Source organism: Aulonocara stuartgranti, assembly GCF_965226115.1.
Source record: "Aulonocara stuartgranti genome assembly, chromosome: 19".
NCBI lineage: Eukaryota > Metazoa > Chordata > Actinopteri > Cichliformes > Cichlidae > Aulonocara > Aulonocara stuartgranti.
In genome coordinates, this window is record NC_138955.1 from 10,700,055 (window position 1) to 10,717,857 (window position 17,803).

General features: G+C 40.2%; 1 protein-coding gene across 3 annotated transcripts; it reads right to left on the bottom strand.

Moving 5' to 3' along the window:
- Positions 1 to 1,912: 1,912 nt before the first annotated feature.
- On the bottom strand, positions 1,913 to 16,634 carry ptbp1a (polypyrimidine tract binding protein 1a). 3 transcript variants are annotated; one of them, XM_082515595.1, is made up of 16 exons: positions 16,431 to 16,634; positions 15,596 to 15,649; positions 15,319 to 15,349; positions 11,899 to 11,959; positions 11,579 to 11,751; positions 11,032 to 11,178; positions 10,595 to 10,768; positions 10,237 to 10,347; positions 9,869 to 10,049; positions 9,672 to 9,749; positions 9,347 to 9,504; positions 7,877 to 7,910; positions 6,710 to 6,802; positions 6,232 to 6,448; positions 5,926 to 6,003; positions 1,913 to 5,641 (listed from the first exon to the last, which is right to left on the bottom strand). In XM_082515595.1, the coding sequence occupies exons 1-16, from the start codon at positions 16,604 to 16,606 to the stop codon at positions 5,509 to 5,511; spliced, it is 1,899 nt and encodes a 632-aa protein (XP_082371721.1). In that variant the 5' UTR covers positions 16,607 to 16,634; the 3' UTR covers positions 1,913 to 5,508. The 3 variants fall into 3 exon arrangements, with proteins under 3 accessions (XP_082371721.1, XP_082371722.1, XP_082371723.1); XM_082515596.1 differs by having other exon boundaries at positions 15,319 to 15,346; positions 16,431 to 16,535; XM_082515597.1 differs by lacking the exon at positions 16,431 to 16,634 and adding an exon at positions 15,794 to 15,903.
- Positions 16,635 to 17,803: the final 1,169 nt, after the last annotated feature.

Consider the following 17,803-nt stretch of genomic DNA (forward strand, 5'->3'; position numbering starts at 1 on the left):
ACTCAAGAGAAATAAATTATAGACATGAGTAAGCTCCAAGATTCGAAAATCCAATGTGTTTTCAAATGGTTCATTCACAAACCAGCCATTCAAATTCAGCGTTTTCCTGACTTAAATGGCTGCTTTAGGGATTGAAAATGTCAGAAATTGTATACAGAACAGCTCCTTGAACCACTTGTCCACCCTGCCCCCATTCATTAAGCATGAGGTTTTCATTTGTGTGTGGCCTTTATGTTTGCCAGGGCGTGCTTGATTAGAGACCGCAGTACTAATGTAAATAAATGTTGCCAGATGTGGTTGAATTACTACGCCACATGGTTTCATTTAGTCCCATGCACATGGGCACTGGCGGGATCAAGCAAGAGACACCCCAAGGGTCTGTATTTGGGAAACAAATGGGAGGGCAGGTGGGGTATGATTACACAAATTGTACACTTATGTTTAAAGTGCACATGCAGTGCACTTTCTGTGTGCTTTAGACAGTGCAAAGGAGTTGAGCAGTAAAAAAAAAAAAATAAATAAAGGCCTTCTTTGGTGTCGAGTAACTTGTGAATCAGAGCAATCTTGGAACAAAAATGTTCTGCATGAAAGTTTAAAATTAGATCAAAGCACCATATTCTGTGAGCTAAGAACATTACGTATCTACATTTGGATCATCTTACTTTGAGTTACCCTTCCACCCAAGTATGTAATGTCTTTGTGTTTCTGTATATTCCAAAGAGGTTTCTGTGCACACAGGTCTCTGCTTCAAATTAGTCTTAGTAGAGTTTGAAATGGAAAGATGCTGCAAGCAAACTAAAGTCTCTGAGGCAGCATCAAAAACATAGGTGAACATTAAACGTGAGATTTGTTGCAATTTTTAATGACTTTAAACATGAAAATGCACGTTTGGGCTAACACCACCTTAGTTCAGCATGCCAAAATATCATGCAGATTTTTCCCATTTTGGCTGTGCTCATCAAATATTCCGACTGACATCTTTCTTCAATATGACCTTCAAGGCATGCTTTTCTGCACAATGTAATGGCACGGGAAAAACGAGCGTGAAATTCAAACCAAGCCGGAGCTCGCTATATTTACGATTGCACTCGATGAGCTGCTGGCTCTATACAACAAAATCCAGGTCTCAGCCACAAATACACACCACTGGGCTCAGTTCTATTCTCATTTGTCCCCCCCCCAAAGGCAAGGAAGAGCTGAGGTTAATCCTCTCCACTGCTCTGTAAGGAAGTAGTAGAAGAAAGAGGAGGATAGCGAGATGAGGGGAAAAAAAAAGGATATAATGCCAGAAAGCCATGGGAAGCACTTGAGATTAAGCCACTAACTATTGAGATTGTGTGAGTGGCAGGTAAAGTCACCTCTGTTCAGAAACCTTTGATCACCACCAGAGAACAATACCTCCCCCTAGTGGCCAAAAAGGTGTACACCTAAAATTACTCACAGGGGTTTGGGGTTCACCTCTCCTCACATCCCAGGGCACCTCTGATAAAACATGGATGCCAGATATACTGGGCAGCTATACTCCAGTTTTTTCTTAATCATTAACTTTATGAGATACAGTACCTTGGTTTCCACAGCAACACCCCTCCTTCCCGAGTTACACCCGCTAAACTTCAAAAGGTCAAACGAGAGCACAGGAGGATTACTCTGAATCAGTGAGAATAGTGAGTATCCAGCACTGCATCCCCAATTAACTCACCACAGTTTCATCAAGGAATTGTAACAGGATTGCGCTGAGTCCAGATGAGCAGTCAGTCAAGTTTAGATGGGATGAGTATGAAGCTGGAAACGCAGTAAAGGACAAAATACAACCCACCAGCAGTAAACAGGATGAGAAATGTTGAAAATGTTACAAGATGTTAACCGGTACAGAAGGAAAGCGAGGAAGAGACAGAAACCAAATGAGGCCAGATGAAAGAAAGAACAAACTAAAGATTTATTGAAGGCAGCAGAAGATGCAAGAGACAAGATCAGAATGGCAAGGGGGAGTGGGGCACATACAGAGACACTTCTGTGTTCATATAGGTTTAATGTCTTTGTGTTACAAAAGTTTTTTTTTTTCTGTTTTACAGCTCAGGAGAGCTTAATAGGTCTGTGCTGTTTTATCAAAATATACATGTTTTGAACGTATGTGGATATACTCCAAATGATTTTGTGGTACAAAAACATGAATATATACAACCATCAACCCCCTTCATACAATACCCCCACCCCCAGGCCCCATATAAAAAAAGAAAAGAGAAAAGTAAAAGCTTTTAACAAAATTGAAAGGCATACAATTTTTCTACACAACATCACAGCTAGGACTGCGGTTCAATTAAGTATTCATTCTAAGCAATCTCTACCAAAGTAGGCTCTTTGTAAAGTCAATCAAACAAAAGGGGTACAATATACAGTATATGTTGTTAATCAAAAGACAATTTAAATTAATGTGACTTTTTCCAAAGCATCTGAGGAATAGAACTTGGAACTGCCTCGTATTTGTTGTAACGTGGGGGTGAAAGACGAGACAAAAAAAAATACTCCTAAGAAATCAGAACGCTACAAAACAGCAGGGGTAGAACATACTTTGGTCCTTAACAGCAATAACCGTCTGCAGCTACATGAAGCTTTGTTAAATCATGCATAAGAATCTTACAAAAATAGAGAGAGCACATCTGTATCTGGTCCAAGACAACAGTGGTCAAGGCTGTGGAAACTGGTGCTTGAGGCACACAGGAATGTGACAACGTGTAAGACTTCAGCGTGGTGGATCTATTGTTGAGAAAAAAAGTGCACTAAACGCACCTGACTGTGGCATAAGTGTACACCGACAGGGTACTGGGTGAGGACTCTCTCACCCTGCAATTCTGGTATCATAAATTTAAGGAAAAAAAAAAAAAAAGATATACTGGGATTTCAAACACCATTCAAGACTGTTATTACCATCAATTGACAAGTGAGTCAGAGCTGCCCTCTCACAGGTACGATTACCTGAATATAATGGGATAAAGGCATCTTTGTAGACAGGCTAAGATACAAACACCTGAATGAGAGGTAAACAAAATCAACTAACCGTGCCCGTTTCAGCCTTAAATTAAAAACTTAAGGAGTCAAGGCACTGAGATAGCAATCAAACCCAGCTACTACAAATAGCTATCAGTTAAGCTTAGAAGTGATACAAGTAAATTTTAACATTTAAAAGAGATAAATGAATATATGTGTCCACATATATTTATATATATATATGAACGTAATGTGGTTAAATGAGGCTCCAAACAACTGTCCTGAGGACTAAGTGATAGGAGACTGTAAGACAAAAAGGCTGAATACAGCTCTACACCTGCAACAATACACCTAACAGAGCTACATCACCTAGCAAGGATATTAAGCATCTAACTGACTTACATTCATAGTTTCTAGATACATATAATGGGGCTATATGCATACAGAGATAAACATTTGTTTTTTTAAACAAGAAACAGAAGATTAAATGAGCCACTTTTCCCCATTTTAACAATGCTGGTACAAACCAAAGGACAAAAAAATAAAATAAAAATTGAGAGCCATATATTACCAAATTAAGCCAGAGCAAATCTGTCTGGAACAAATTCAAAGTAAGGCACAAGACTGTAGAGAGAAAGACAGCGAAAGAATGCATTCAACCAGACCTCTTTCATAGCAGTGATGTTGTTATGAAATAGGAGGGTGTTGTTAATCACATTAACTGTGGCTCTGCACTTAAACCTTCATTAATATCATTAGTAACACTTGTGTTTACTTCCATTTCACATAAAACAGCTGCTGTGAAACAGGACTATTGAATAACCTTTGATAGTGGTATGGATCCCCAGAAGTAAATAGGTGGAAAGTCACACAGTAAAATAAAAATGGATGCTGGGAAATAAGTTTTATGGTCTCCGAGTCAAAACTTAATCCTTTGTCTCAAACCGTTTCTCACTGGCCAAACAGGTTCTAAGTGGCATTTCAAAAAGGCAAACACACACACACACGTATCTCAACACAACTACTGTAATAAAAAGGAATGCTGAAGTGTGTCTGGTGCGGATACAATTCATCCACATAAGCATACATCTGTGGCGGAGGGTGTTTAAGTGATTTGGTCTTAAAAGGACAGTTCAACAGCTGCCTCTACTTTACCTCCAATTTAAAAAGAAAAAGAAAATACAAACATGTTTCATTGTAGAATGTTGCCTCTTTCCCAGGACCCCATATGCAAACTTATGGTGGGGGGAAAAATTATTAAATGTTAGACTGGATTTGATCCCGACCTCCTAATAAAGCTTTTATCAAGTTTTAGATGAATTGTTTCATTTGCAAGAATGCATGAGTTTCCATTGTTACAAGAGTTAGCAAGTGTAACAAAGCTTAAAGGACAACGCGATAAGCCCCTTTCAGACATGCAATCCCTTCCAATAATCTGACAGCATCCAAAGGTGTCGGGTTTGTGCTAAATGAACACCCTAGCCACTTAACCTACAAAAGCTGTGACAGCACTCTTACTAGGTTGGACCTTATGTAAGACTTTCAGCACACGAGCGCGTGCAGTCACAGCATTATCACTGTGCATGTCTCTAGTACATCTGTTAGATGCACAGCTCACTAGAGAATGCCTTAAACAGCAATAATGTAGATAGTAACATTTTGCATATTTGAAACATCTATGAGAGATCTCTGAGTGTCTGTGGGAGGAGCGGTGTGCAGTCCTATGATCAGCATTGTGCAACAAACACACCCTGCTCTTAGTGACAATGGCAGAAAGAATATTCCAAAGTGCGGTTACACCTCACTGGCATTGCTACTGACAGTACTTGTTCACACAAGTCTTTTGCAGGTATTGTGGCTCTCTCCGTCATTGTTGTGGATTTGTGAGAACGAACGCTACAGTTTAAGCAAGGAGTCTCTAAATGACAGAATGCTGTCAGATAAACAGATAAATTAAACGGGCAATGTTTAGTAACTCATGAAAGGATGCCAGTGTACAAATTCAGGAGCTTTTCTTTTAAGGATAACACAGAAGAATAGGTGTTTTTTTAATAATAGGCATTCTGAGTTGTCACAGTGGGGAAGCAAAGGTATAATAATGATTACTGTGAAACAGCTTGTATTAAAAATAGGACCTATCTAAGTGGAGCCCTCATTAATACATCCCTGCTTTCCCCACTTTGAAAAGTCAATAGCTCTACGGAAGTCATCTACCAGTTTATGTCAGTCATTTTTCTACACTTTAATTTAAAAAGCTTTGACATCAACTTAAGACTTTACAACATCAACCAACAAAAAATTAAGTTGTCCCCCCCCCCCCCATTTTCTTAAGCTTAGAAGAGAATCACAATGAATAAACAATGTTGAACCTATTAATGACGGTGAATGATTTGTTGTGAAAGGGGCAACATTCATCAAAAGAAACAGCTATAAATAGGTAATGGTGGCCATTTCCACTGATTGCAACCACAAGAGTGGTAGCATTCAGATGGCAACAGACTTGGAGGATGAAAGGAAAGGCACTCAGATGGTGGACTTGGAGAAGGACACTCGAAGATGGTGGTTTTCCCCCAGATCATGGTTGTGGAACTCGATGAGGGACTCTATTGCCTCCTCGACTGAGCCCATCTGAATCAGAGCCATCTTGCGATCTTTTCTGTTAAAGTAAAATAAAAAAAAATAAAAAATTTGAACAATTTGTTCTCAAAGTGTAAGATCCAGCGCACTTGTGTGTGGGTTTTTCACCATTTGCTTTGTTGTACTCTCAAAACTAGGTTTAGTTCATGTGTCTATCAGACTAAAAAGGCCAACACTTTACAACCTTAATTTAAAGCAGGCAATTTAACCAAGAGCTGCTGTAGAGTGTTCTGAAGAAAGAAGAACTCAGCCGCAAAAAACAAACAATTTGAGAAAATTGGGTTTAAATGGACTAAAACTTACTGAAAGAACTTGAAGGCCTTGACTGTTGCTCCTGAGCTGGCAAATAGCCTCCTGAGATCATCCTCCACCACAGAAGGCCTGAAAGCAAAACAGCAGAGAAGTTAAAAAGCTTTGTAGGTTTATGTTTGTTTACTAAGCTGCAGGTTTCTGTGTCTGAAGTTGTAAAACAACAAGGCATGATTAAATATAAAAGCCACCCCCTCCTCCACATACTGAGAAATAATGTCACGAACACCTGAAGGAAAAAGCTTACTGTGCAAAAGGTTGCTGGGTTAGAGCAGAAATGACGCCAAGGTTAACACTCACGGTATGTTGGAGAGGTGGAGTGTTGCAGAGGGTGGAAAAATGTTGGAGTAGTTTTTGGAGCCAGGCTTCTTAAAACGGTGCAGTGGAGAGTTGCTGAAATCCTTTGTGAGGCCCTGGTCCTCGTGGCCTTCTCTGGGAAGCTGCACTGTTGTGTGTTTTGACAACGTCACACGCATGGCCCTGCCATGAAGACGCTGGCCATTCAGGTGGCTCATAGCTGAAAAACATAAGTCACATAAACATGGTTTCAACACACTATTTGTTAGCACATTCTCCATCACTTAATTTAACTCTAAACAGCCACAACAATAAGCAGATAATCAGCCATCTATCACAGGAGGAGCTGAATTACCCTTCTAAGCAAAGGCTCCAAACAATGCACAGTATAATAATGTGAGGAGGAAAAAAAGAAAAAAAAAGATGAAAGTGGTAGATCAAAGACAGAAAATTGTGTTTTGTAGGGCTGCAGCGTCGCTACCTAGTTGAGCCTGTGTGCCATCAGACATCTGGATTAGAGCATTCTCCTTTTTATTGAACAGGATCTTCACTCTCATCACATCGCCATACACACCTAAGGAGGAAGGGGAAAAGCATCACAATGCAAGTCCAGCAAATGCTACACGCATCATGCCTAAACCAGGAGCCACACAGTCAATCACAGCAACAACAACAATTTAAACCATCAAATCAGATATAAATAGTCACACTAAGCCTAAGGAAACAGTGTGATTGAAGTTACCGTTAGGCTATTCTAGAATCTTTACGTTCAATTCTGCATGGGTGTCCTGTAACCATTCCTACATAAGCCCTCTTAAAACTAACTACACATGGATGCTAAAATGCCTTAAGAGGGGAGAAATCGTGATTTGAAGACAAAAATCAAAGATTAGTAAAATGAGTAGTAGTGATCAATTTGATTGCTCTACTGTGAAGATAGAGTTGATTACTTCCCAAACTTGAGGGTCTAAACAGAGACATGCAGAAATAATCTAAACATGCACATACCTACATTTGAATAACTGAGAAAAACTGCAAGAGAATAAAACTGTGACATAATCCTGAGATTATGTCAACCCATAATCACAAAAAAAGCTGCAGCATTTCATCATTCTAGTGCAGCAGAGAGAGAGAATCACTGAAAAACAATCAGTATGTAAAAATGAAATTTGACCACTTTTTATGGCTAAATTTGGCTGGTGCAGAACCAGTAAAGGTTTGACTTTTATCCTCTTCTTTATGGTGATGCTTTAAAATTTAGATCAGCCTCCTGCCTCATTGCCAAACAAAATCATTCCCACATTTCTATTTAGCGGGGCAATATTTACATTGAAGGGCTTTGCTCTTTGAAGATGGGAAAAGTGCAAATGTTTTTTGCCCATGGACAAGTATCATAGCTTTTAAAAATTAAATGAAATGCTGCAGCTTTGTGGCATTCTCACCATACTTTTCTCACACAAACCCACAACAACCAAAACAGGTCATACAAACCCTCAAACAGACACCCCCACCCGCCATAGCCCTGTACTCTGATGATGAGCCATCAGTGGTTAAAAATAAATAAAAGCCAACAACATGAGACAAGACATGCCCACCTTGCCAGGTAACAGTAGTAATAAAAAAAGGAGATGAAAGGATGATAACGTACCGAAAAGAATAAAGAGGCAGTGTGGCGTAACGCTCTTTAGAGACAGCAGGAGGGAGCAGCGGGGCAGGGGGCCAAAAAGGGGAGAGGGAACAGGGGACAGGGGAAAAGAGACGGAGCGGAGTGGAGGACAGTGGAGTGGAGTCGGGACATGTCCGCAGGCCACAGGCAGCGAGGTCCACAGGAAGGCCACAGTACCATGGAGGAAGGAGAGGCATGAGGGACGAAGAGAATGAAGAGAGGAGAAGGATTTGAATAGCATAAGAGGATGAAGAGAAATGTGAGGATGGGGGGGAAGAAAGATGATGGAGAGGTAGATCATGGCAAAAAAATAAAATAAAATAAAATGAAAATCAGGGTGTCAAAGAGGTGCCAATGTAGTGTATGCGTTTTCAATTTGTGGTGGTGGTGGTGGGGGATTTCCAAATTAGGGATAATGGTAAGGGGAAGGAAAAAGGGTTGGGTGGATGGAAGGAGGTGGTTACAGTAGTAAATAACAGAGGAGTGACAGGAGGAGAGAGGGAACAATTGGTCATGGGGCGTGCAGTCAGTTGGCAAGATTTAAAGTGAGGGGTTAAAAAAAACAAACAAAAAAAACAAAAAGAGGGATTAGGGGGACAGAAAGGAGAGAGAGAAAAGGAAGTAAAAAAACAAAACAAGGTCAGTATACACAAAGAAATGTAGTGCTTCAGACAGTAGAACTGGCTAAATTAAAATGCACTGTCACTATGGGAACACTAGGAGAAAGAGAAGAGAAAAAAAGATTAACAATGAAATACAGGAAAAAAGGCAGAGACAATATGTACTTTTAAATTAAATGTCATGTTTGTTTAGATTACGTAGAGAATGATATAAAACAAAATTCTGAGCATCAATTTTAATAATTCTCGAAGAACTTAAACAGAATCCTTAAATAACCAAACTAAGTGTATTGACTACATTAACTACAGTAAATGTAATGAGCTTAAAGACTACTTGTATATTTATACACTATTAACGAGAATAATGTACATGATGTGTTGCTTTAAAACAAGACCAAAAAAGTAATATTGTCTCCCCAACAACTCAAGAATGATTTTAACTAATGGACAAAAATGAAGATATGAAATGGTAAGTTTTCTTTAAAGAAAACACAAAAAAAAGAAGTTAGTTTTTTGAATAAACTTAAAATTCACAGTGAGCAAAGTGGCAGGGCAGAAACGCAGCAGGTTTGGTCAAACACAGAGAGGTCCTGAAAGGGAAGAGGTTTTGACTTAATGACCCCCTTGCAATTAAAAATAGTGGTAAGGGTAGTTCCTCGTGCAATCACGTGAAGTGGTAAGACATGAGGCGTAAAAACATTCGTTTCATTTGATCAAGTGGATCCACAAGCCAAAGTGTAAACAAAAGGCAATGTAACTGTTGAATGAAGCTCAGCACTGAACTAAAACAAAAGCAAAGGTAGTAGAGCTGTTTAATAGCATGTGTACTGACCTCAGGGTTCAGATTGCTGACCAACAAGACATTGTGGCCCCCAGCGGCAGCAAGCCCTGACAGGCCGAGCCGGCTAGCGGCCGCTGCTGCCGCCGCCATGCCAGTGTGGCCCACACCGAGGGACGCCAAGGCACTAGGAATACCGGGTACTGAGAGACCTAAGAGCAGTAAACCACAAATTACTCTCAACTCAATGCAATCCGTAGATAAAAACCTGAGAAATAATTTAATCATGAAGATTATCTGCTATATGTACATCTGAATAAACTACTGAAATACAGACATTCGAATCAGAATAGCAGGAAATATATTTTTTTGTACTGACCTGCCTGCTGAATAGCAAAGGTTGGGGGGAAGGCATGAGCGCCACCATAGGGAGAGGCTGAGATTATACCTGGTGCAGCTATAACAACAAGATACAGAAGTAAGATTTTTTTTTTTTTATTAATATAAATTAAAAGAATGACAGTGAAGTAAATCCTGCGAATTCTAATTCAAAAAAAGAATGGACTACATTCTTACCAAACGCAGCTGCTGCCATGGCCTGGTGGTCAATGGAGGGCTGTGAATCTGCAGTTGGAAGGTCTGGTCGGGTGTAGTCCCTGCTCTTGTCGTTGTTGTACTTGACGTTGAGGCTGGTAAGCTTGGAGAAGCTGATTCTCAGAGTACAGCAAGCATTGTAGATGTTTTGTCCATCCAGAGACTAAAGAAAACAGCGTTCTGTTAAACTTGCGATAACATATCTGGTGTGTTTTTACAGTGGCGAGTTTAACTAGTGACGTCTGAGCGACTGTTCCCAAAGTGTACTAACTGCCCTATAATGATATTGCTTTGTTTCAAAATGTCCTAATCTTAGTCCCATGCTGACAAAAAAAGTGAACCAATCGTACCATCTTGGAATGCTGCGCTGTCATGGCATCAGCATACTGGATGAGAGCCTGGAACTGGTTGTTCTTGGTAAAAGTGATGATCTTCAGCACTGTACCAAATTTAGAGAAAATCTGCAGGAGAGACACGATTATAAAGGTCATAATTTTAACACACCTAAAATAAATAAGAACTGCAAAACAGCTTTAGACTTTAGTGCTAGACAATGAGTGGTCAAATCAGTAGCTATACAGCTAAGATTTGAGGGACGTTTTTTTTTGTTTTTTGTTTTTTTAAGGTGGGGCATGCCCAGACTAGTTACTTAAAACATCTCTGACCAGTCCAAAAAAAAAAAAAAAAAACTGTAGTAGCTGCCTTTACCTGGTGGAGTACATCCAGGGTAACAGGATAGAAGAGGTTTTCCACTATGACCCTGAGCACAGGGCTTTGGGCTGCCGCTGCTCCAGCCATGCTACCAGCATCAGCAGAAATGGCCACACTTCCCATTCCTCCTCCATGAAGGGCATTAACTGCCTGCAGAGCTGCCTGGGCACGCTAAGGAGAAACAGAAATACTTCTCAGCATCAGTGGTGAAAGGATAGTACCACCGAGTGAATGTGTGCAGCATAATGTTGTAAAACAAAACAATATTTTTAACAAATGTAAATAAGTTATTCAATATGCATTTTTTCAGTATGGAGCCAAAACTTGAATCCCAGCATCAAGCAATAAGTTAAACAGCTGATGAAGCCTCAAATGCAAACCATTAAAATAAATATAAAGTGCACAGATCTGTGCCGCTGCTGTAAAACCCTTACCACTTGGTTTGGGGAGTTGTCCGTCTTGAGCTCTTTGTGGGTCGAGTACTGCATGTAAATGGGGTGGTTTCTGATGACAGGGGTAACAGAGGAGTAGTAGCTCACCATCGTCTGTGCACACTCCTCGCTGTTCAGTTCCAAGAATGCCTGGGACATAAACATACTTATTTTGTTTATCCCATCACATACAACAAAGGTGACACCCTAATGCAACAAATTTAACATTCTTATCGATTCTTTTTATCTGTTATTAACCATTATAAATAACACAATTAACATGGTTACAGTATTACTGGTTATAGAACTACTTCAAACAGAAAACAGGTGTTTCGTGATCTGCTGTATTCCTCCAGGAAATCTTAACATCAAGCAGTGTCTATCTACCAACAAAGTCACAAGGATGTAACAAAAGGGTCATTGTTATAATTTTAGGTCAGGACAGAAGGATAGAAAGCTGATCCCTCGGCTCAGGCCTGGGAAAAAAATAATTCAACCAAAACTGCAAGTCATACAGTTTGGTAAGCAGACAGGCAACCGTCTTTCCTACCTGGTTTTTCCCTTTCAGCATCAGCAGATTAGTGACCTTCCCAAAGGGCAGCCCCAGGCCAATAACTTCAGCCTCATTTATGTCGTTGGGCAGCTTGCGTACATGGACCACACGTGATGGAACACCAGGACTGCGGACGTCACCTTTGAATTTTTTGCTGTCGTTGCCATTGGCTGCAAGAGAAAACAGAAGCAGATACAATCAGGGAGGGAACAGGAGGCTCCGGTTCTTCCTGAATAATGGATTGATAACCATGGTAACACAAACACGTCAAGCACTTCAATAAAAAGGGGATTCACCCCTCCATGGCAACCCCCTACCTGAGTTCATGATATAGGGTCCGTTGGATATGCAGGAAGAAAAGAGTTCGTCGGATCCCCTCTGCAGAAGGAAAGGAAACAATGGTTCACTTCAGTGCGTTCACCCAATGAAGGCACAGCTTGGCAGGTGGAGAGCACGGTTCTCACATTACTAAGCTATTGTGTGATAAAGCAGGAAGTAATCTGATAACCAAAAGAGAACTGAGCAAACACACTTGAGAAGAACTCCACCTTCCTCACTAGGAGGAATCCAGCGAACTATCATGTCAGCAGGAATATCTGACTTCCCATTCCATTAAACGCCTTTTACAGTATTGTCAAACCTCAAGCTACTGTAACAATAGGCCATATTTTTGAGACAATGTGCAATAAAACACAATTATGCATAGCACATTTAAGTTGGAACAGGTAGTTTTCAGCTTGAAGGACAATATTCAGTCAGGTTTTGGCCAAATAGCTGTCAGTGAGTACATCCCATCTTCTCATAATCCATCAGGAGCAGGGATAACACACTGAAGCCCTTTGGATCGCAAGACAAGATGGGGACACTTCCACTCCACACTAGACTACTGTCTGCCTTTTACAGACTCCCTCTCTAGTACATAAAAAGTGCTGTTTCAGGGCTGTTCACATGGTTGTGTGTTTGTGGCTGAGTGAGATGAAGTATTGCAGTCACAAGAAGTGGCTCAGCAGCATAAGCTCTACAACACTCTACAATGAAGGTCCTGTTCAGGCTGAGACTAGGGACATTGTTACGCAGCAGCACACACATATGTAGCCCGGGGGACTCTCTGGGAGTTGAAGAGCCCGAAGCACTTTAACAACAACCAGTCATGCAGGTTTGCTAGCATTCTTCACCTTGTGAATCTAAATAGAGGGTGGGGTCAGGTAAGCCTGCATACAAAAACTTATGAGAGATAACATTTGGTCATGCCTCCAAACAGTAGAACAACACTGCAGTAAGACAGTACTACAAGCAGTGGTATAAATACTCTGGCTTCTACACAGCCTGACAGAACTAATCAGTCTAAAATATAAATGAGTAATGGGTACTGTTTAGACTTATGATCCAAAAGTTAAAAATATTAATAATATTAATAATAACAACAACAAGAACAACAAATAAAAAAATAAAATAAACAAGACAACACTGATTACAATGAACAGATGAGAATGGTGTGTTCCAATTTGTGGGAAGAAATTGGTCCCGATAATTCAGCCAATAGCAGATGCAAACCATGAGAAATGAAGGAAGTGGCTCCAGCCTGACTCGCTGGTTGTGGGCGGGCAGCGGCACACTTATCACTCAGCAGACTGGTTCCAAACAGGAAGAGCAGCAAGATGAGGTCTGCTTCCAGAGTTTTGCTAAACTTCCTCTGGGGAGACTGTAGGTTACTGTTAAATGTCGACTCCCTCCTCCTTCTTCCTCATTCTAATAATAACAACTGCAGAGCTAAGACAGTCCACGGTGCAGAGCAGGAGCATCAAGTCACTCACAAAATGGAGACTTGTGTTACAATTGAGCATTTAAACAGGATGAGTCAGAGTGCTTGCTAAGCCTATAGAAGAAAAACAGACCTGACCACGCATTTGCTTGAAGTCCAACACAGCCCAAATAAATGTATCAATGTGTTCACTTCCTTTGTTTGCTTAGGATGTGGACAGGATAACAATAATCTTCAGAGTGATGACACACTGCTGGCAAACACACCAAAACTTCAGCTTCCTTTCACTGACAACGGCAATACTTTGAACTCTATTTTTAAAAGTTAACATGTAGCAGAAGCAATTTCTCTGTCCCATTCACCAAGTTAAACCTGGTTTGCATTGCATCAGCAAAAGAGGGAAAGGGACACATACTCTCCAACTCTACTGCAGCACATAGGGAAGGGAAAGAAAAAAGAAAACACAAACAAACCCCATTTTCATCTTATAAGGAAACTAAACCTGAGGTGATTTATTTGTATGTGCCCTGCCTTTTGCAAACAACCTTATTTAGGGTTATAGGGGGTTGGCTGGTGTATTCTCTCAGGAAAAGTACAAAGGAGAGAAGCACAGGTATAGGCATGTTTGTTCACTGTGATCAGCCTTCACACTTGGAGGGGGCAGGGAGCTGTGCCTCGCCAGGGGGCTGGAGGGGGGAGATTGGAATGTGACCGCGGAATGCCAGACACTCTGCCCAGACGGAATAATTACAGATTCCAGCAAGGCAGGGCTCCATAACTCAGTGTCATCATTACCGCAGCACTTTAAATCCAAAAACAGAAGTAGTTAAAAAGAAGAAACAATCTCATCTGGAGTTAAACCCTCACTATTAAGCAGCAATCATTAAATCGTGTATTAGTGCACATGATGAAAAGAAACAGGCATTACTGAAATGAATAGAGGGGGTGGGGTGTGTCCCATGTATTGGGGGTGTGTATAAGAGTGCTTGTTCAAACACTGTAAAGACCTTTGGCCGGGAGGATGGCTACAGATCTAGGTTGAGCTCAATTAGTCCACCTACACTGAGCTGCTCCAGGCAATGTTACCAAGGATTACAGCAAAAACAGGAATTTTAACAACCAGCAGCATGCTGAAGAAACGGTGTGGTTTCTTCCTGTCAAGTCTGCATGCACAAACATTCAGTTTCACAAGAATACAACAGCTCAGTGACTAATTTACAAGTCCAATTCTTGCTAAGGATTTAACATTAGATAAGACTTTGTGGTTTTGTTAGAGCAATGATGGTTACATAGCCCTGTAATTGAAACACAACTGAGCAACAACAAGAGTCAGGGCAGAATTCAGCTTTCCCACATTCCAATAAGACCAACAGACTATTAAGGAACACACAAATAAACAACAGGAAGTTTCATTTCAACAGCCACACAGGCAAACGGAGACAGAACAGGAAAACATGAAAGCCCCACCTCTGAGAATCTATGCTAACATAATTATTGAATAATCCCCTTCCACCGTCTTGCTGTAACCTCTGTGCTGACCATTCAGCTCTATTTCATGAATGTTTAAAAAGCAAGTCAGTCTTCTCCTGCAACTTCATTACACATGAGAAAAAGCTTTGGAAAGGTATTCTGTATTATGGAGGAGGCTTGCAAAGTGATACACTACGTGCCACCAGAGCTGGCTCAGTTCTTTGAAATTGTCACTGTATTCTGAAAAACACACCTTTGTACAATATTACACATTTCTCTCTCTCTCTCTCTCTCTCTCACTCTCTCACTCACACACACACACACACACACACACACACCAAAAGTCACAACTATATATGTTACAAGACCATATTTGGAGTTAAAAACACTACATACTAATTTCAGCAAGTGGGAGTCATTACTTATGCTGTAGTAAAGGAGTGCAATACTGTAAAATAAAAAAGGAAATAAGCAACCAAGAGGAAGATGACTCAAAACTGCCTACCTTTGTGCCAGCTGATATGTCATGGACACTGCTGCAAAACAGAAAGAAAGTTCTCAGTAAGAAAATAAGGAAAACCATCCACGAACTATCCTTAAGTCATTGTTATAACATTCAACTGCATCGGAAAAAAAAAACAAAAAACACACACATACACACACACAATCCTACAACACTGTTAGCCCAAAAGGAAAACGACTTCCTTATTTAAAGCCATAAAGAGCAACAGGAACCCAAATGAGTCGTACACAAAGACAAAACTATACAAAAATTTACTTACTCAATTTCAGGGACGTAGCCGGATCCCAGAGGGTACAAGTCAGCGTCTAGGCGGCTATAACGGTTTAAAAAGAGATGCAAGTAAACTTGTGTGAGTTAAAAAAAAAATTGAAAAAGAAAAACACCTATAATTACAACTAGACGCCGGGGGCGAATGCGAAGCTGTCTATGAGCTACTTTCGAAGTCCTTCAAACTTACGACATCAGACGATCAGAAGAGAAGGACACGTTCGAACTAAACAATACGCTATCATGTATCCTACTGCGATTAGATAACTCGGTTTAGAAGTCCCCGATTCAATCAAATGTTAAGGCCAGACATCTTCAACATGGCCCTGGCGCTCCGCGAACAAATGAACACGGAAATGAGACACGTTGCTTTAGCTAGCGCTCGAGTTCCCGTGAAACCAAGTTACAAAGGTACCGTTAGCCAAAAACTAATGTCCGTCGTAGCAAACAAGAGGCTATCATTGTCTTCCTTAAATAAAGGCAAATGTTCCTATCACAACTCAAATTAAGTTGCTCTTGCTTAGAGTTACTAACGTTTACGATAATTAAATAAATAAAATAAGTGCATTAAAACATTCACATTAGTATTGACTGTTAGCCAACGCTAGCGACGACTAGCAGCTGCTAGCTAGCTTACGCTCCTGCTAACTGTTGCATGTTTTGATGGAAAAAAAACTGTTTGAAGTTAACTTTTCTATTTCGACGGTACGGTGAAGGTACTTCAAACATCACAATATGTCCATAAGCAACCGAAATAAGATAAGAAGTTACTCCGCGATCGGTTTGTCTTATAAATATAAGTGTTAAGTGTGGCTCTTTTCACTTACCCGTCCATTGCACAAGAAAAAAACTGCAGGTCTGAAGCGAAGGTAGGGCGGCAGACTTGCTTGGTTTTCTTACAAAATGGCTGAACACACGGAGGCGAGCGCTGATTAGTCCAGGAACTTCCAAGAGCTGAAAACGGGCGGTGACCTGAGCTGCGATTGGACAAGAAGGCTTTCATTTTGTGAAAAAACCAGGGCCGCGGCAAATTTCCAGTGCATCGTATCAGAGACTCTTTTAGGAGTTAGGAGTTTGTTTTGGCTGCACCCAGATAAAAATACAGCCTAAAAAAGTGTTTTAGTTGTAAAAATCTACTCATACACATTTTCATCAAAAAGTGTTTAATAGTATACCCTAACAATCATACACACACGGCTGTTAACACACTGTTAACAACTTTATTAGGTTAACACGTGTAAGGTTTATGGTGTCCTAAATTAATCGTACTGTCAATTGCCAATATCATTTTTATGTTTCTGTAATAGTCAGTCCACCAGTATGCAAGCTTTTTCACTGCTAAAATATATTGATATTTTTTTACCAATAATTTTCAAATGTACTGTTCTACAGAAAAGCAGAAAAATAGTAGTAAATATTTCGATTCAGATGCCAAATTACAGTTAATTACTTGCACGCCTAAGAAGAAATAATTGTTTAATTATTAGCATCCATAAAAGAGCAGAGAGGACAGCAGCAAAAGCAAAGAGACTACATTTCTGAGTCAATATTGAGCCCACTTTGAAGGAAAACAGTAACAGTTAAGTATAGATATATTGTCAATATATAATGTGCAAAAGTAAAAGCAAAAAGGTGAAATCTCTCAGCTATATAGGTACTCTAATAAGTACCACACACACACACACACACACACACACACACACACACACACACACTAAGTTTAAAGTACCTAATAAGTGTATAAGTAAACAGAATTAGCTCTACTTTATTTAATTCATACAATATAGCAAATTGTCACAGTTGGTGGTGTAGTATGTGTTTTGATTTGTTTCTTGATGGTTTAAAACATTGCTGCTGCATTGAGGTTTGCGTTTTAATTTCACGTTCATCAGTGGGATAAGTAGGGATGGCTTTACAATAAAAAGGGAGCTATGTTGTTTTATTATGTTCGTATACCTTTCCTAATGCGAGGCTCGTAATAGGATAGCTGAAGCATCCATTTACCCAACACAGAAGAAAGGTAATTACTGGTGACTGATAGCATGGCAGCAATTCGATTTTGCTTTGTCTTTAGTGTTGATTTGCAAGATGTATTTGCTCCATACTTCAATAGATAATTGCGTTAGAACTCTCTTTTACCATTTGATTTTATTTTCCATGACTTGCTATATCCTTCTGGTTCATTCAGGGACATTTTTTT